Raw genomic sequence first — 2,285 nt, 5'->3', positions numbered from 1 at the left:
ATGGAGAGCGAGCTTAGACCCAGGCTCTGTTTCCTGACAAAAGGAGAGCGCGGCTATGGGTTTCACCTGCACGGTGATAGGAATAAAGGCGGACAGTCCATCCGCACAGTGGAGCCCGGCTCCTGTGCTGAGCTGGGCGGGCTGCGACAAGGAGACCGGCTGGTGGAGGTGAACGGTGAGAATGTGGAGAACGAAACCCACCATCAAGTAAGTGATACATGTTTTTGTTTTTAAATGCACATAGTGCTTGCGTGGTAAAGAGAGGCCAGGAGAGACGCCTAAATTCTCTGATGTACAAACAATGAGTTCTATACCTGTTAGACCACTTTTTCCTTTGCCTGAGGAGGAGAAGGAGGAGGAGGAGGAGGGGGCTACTAAAATGGGTCAATGTGAGCCTTGTGTAATGAAATCACGGGTGTCTTTGTTGTGCAAAAACTATTACTAAAAAAAAAACTATACGTAGGACAGTTCAGGGTGACCAACATGCACTTAATGACACCTCAGTAATACTTTAAATGTTGTCTTTAGCTCCTCTCTGTAACTCCTTTCTTCTCCCTGCAGGTAGTGGAGCGTATCCGTGAAGTGGCCCACTGCACCAGGCTGCTGGTGGTGGACAGAGACACGGATGACTACCTCCGCAGCTGTGGCCTGGCATGCACCGAGGACCTGGCCATTGAGATGGGAACCCTGTCCCCGCGACCTTCGCCCGGGCCCACTCCTTCTGCTTCTCCCATACCCAGAGAGAACTCACCCCCGTCACCCAAACCCAACCACACACACTTCTTTTACCCTCCCGCTGCAGACTCGTCCACACACGCGACCACACAAGCCACAATCAAGAGATCCTCAGTGACATCAAGTACAGGGACAGACACAGAGGTAAGGCTGGACAGCAATACATTAGAACCTGGTTTGTGGGTCCCTCACACACACTATATACCAACATAGGCTTTTATAGATTATTTGCATTGTTTTTATTTGAAGACAATCAAAATTGTGAAGTCTAAGGGTCAGCTGGGGTCTGCAGAGAGCCAGTGTGTTACTGTGTTAAGAGTGTGGGTGACACTGAGCCTGTACTCTTTTACCTGATGTCTGTCTAGCACTAATCTGGATTTGAGCACTGCTAGTATTCCAGCACAAAGCCGAGGTGCACTGAGGAAGCTAAGGAAATGAATTAAAGCCACAAAAGGTGTAAGAAAACATCCCAGTGAATGCAGTTATGCTAGTTAAGATTGGCTGGCTTGAAAGAATAATAGATTAGATTTTTCTTATATTCAGCTGAATGTCTTGGACAGAGATAATACCTGCACAACACTGCACAATCACTCTTATTCCAGGCAAAATTAGGCAGTAAAGTTCATTGTAGCGCATGCAAATTGAAAAAGGGGTCTGCAGGAAATAACTGACGCAATTTCATTGTTGCATGATGTTATTATGGCAGCAGACACCCATAAAAAGTAGGCTAGTCTTACATAACCACAGTGGTGCTCTTCACAGCCATGCAACCCTCTGGATCAGTTCAACACACTTCCCTCACACACACACACAACACACACACACACACACACACACACACACACAGCAATAAAATACCTTCACTTACCTACCTAAATCATTTTGAATTTCTCCAAAAGTTTATGAAATAGTTTTTTCTATTATTTATCCTGTTAAATTTAAGGTATTTGACTCATCTGTAAAACGCTACAAGAGGAAAGGAGGAATCTCTGTATTTCCATTTGTATGTAAGATAAAAAATAGAAATTTTACACTAGGACTTATTGATTAATATTCAAATTATTTTCTTGTTAATCATTTGGTCTATATTTCAAAACATTTTGAAATATGCCTGGCACATCTTCCCAAAGCAGACAGCTTGAAATTACAAGATAAAAATGATCAGCACATTTTCACATTTAAGAAACTAAATATAAATATTTGACATTTTTGTTCGACAATTCTGTAAAAGATTTTTTGTCTCTCAATTAATTAATCGACTTGTTTCTGCACTAACAGACTTGATTATTACGACTGCAACATGGAAACACTGTTTCTGTAAAAACAACTAGTCTATATGCCTAGTAGTAGAGGCGCAGGTCTGGTCAGCAGGTGAGTCATGCAACGTGTCAACTCTTGTCGTAGTTCATTAGGATCAGGATTGGTCTTAATGTCCCTCAACCAGATCCACTTAGCCCACTTTGCTCAGATCTGAGGCCACGGGCTCATCCCCATGGCACAGCCACACCTGTATACACCTGTGGTAGTTGCCTACCATCACAGTAGAAGTT

At 43.5% G+C, this 2,285-nt stretch overlaps 1 protein-coding gene across 1 annotated transcript; it reads left to right on the top strand.

Moving 5' to 3' along the window:
* LOC306707343 (Na(+)/H(+) exchange regulatory cofactor NHE-RF2-like) lies at positions 1-1,106 on the top strand (the record flags this gene model as incomplete). Its single annotated transcript, XM_079174737.1, has 3 exons — positions 1-207; positions 562-879; positions 1,101-1,106. The coding sequence occupies 3 exons, from the start codon at positions 1-3 to the stop codon at positions 1,104-1,106; spliced, it is 531 nt and encodes a 176-aa protein (XP_079030863.1).
* Positions 1,107-2,285: the final 1,179 nt, after the last annotated feature.

The sequence above is a fragment of the Pholis gunnellus genome (genome assembly GCF_910591455.1).
Source record: "Pholis gunnellus genome assembly, chromosome: 15".
NCBI lineage: Eukaryota > Metazoa > Chordata > Actinopteri > Perciformes > Pholidae > Pholis > Pholis gunnellus.
Note: the sequence above shows the minus strand (reverse complement) of the source record. Positions and strands in the feature narration are given on the sequence as shown.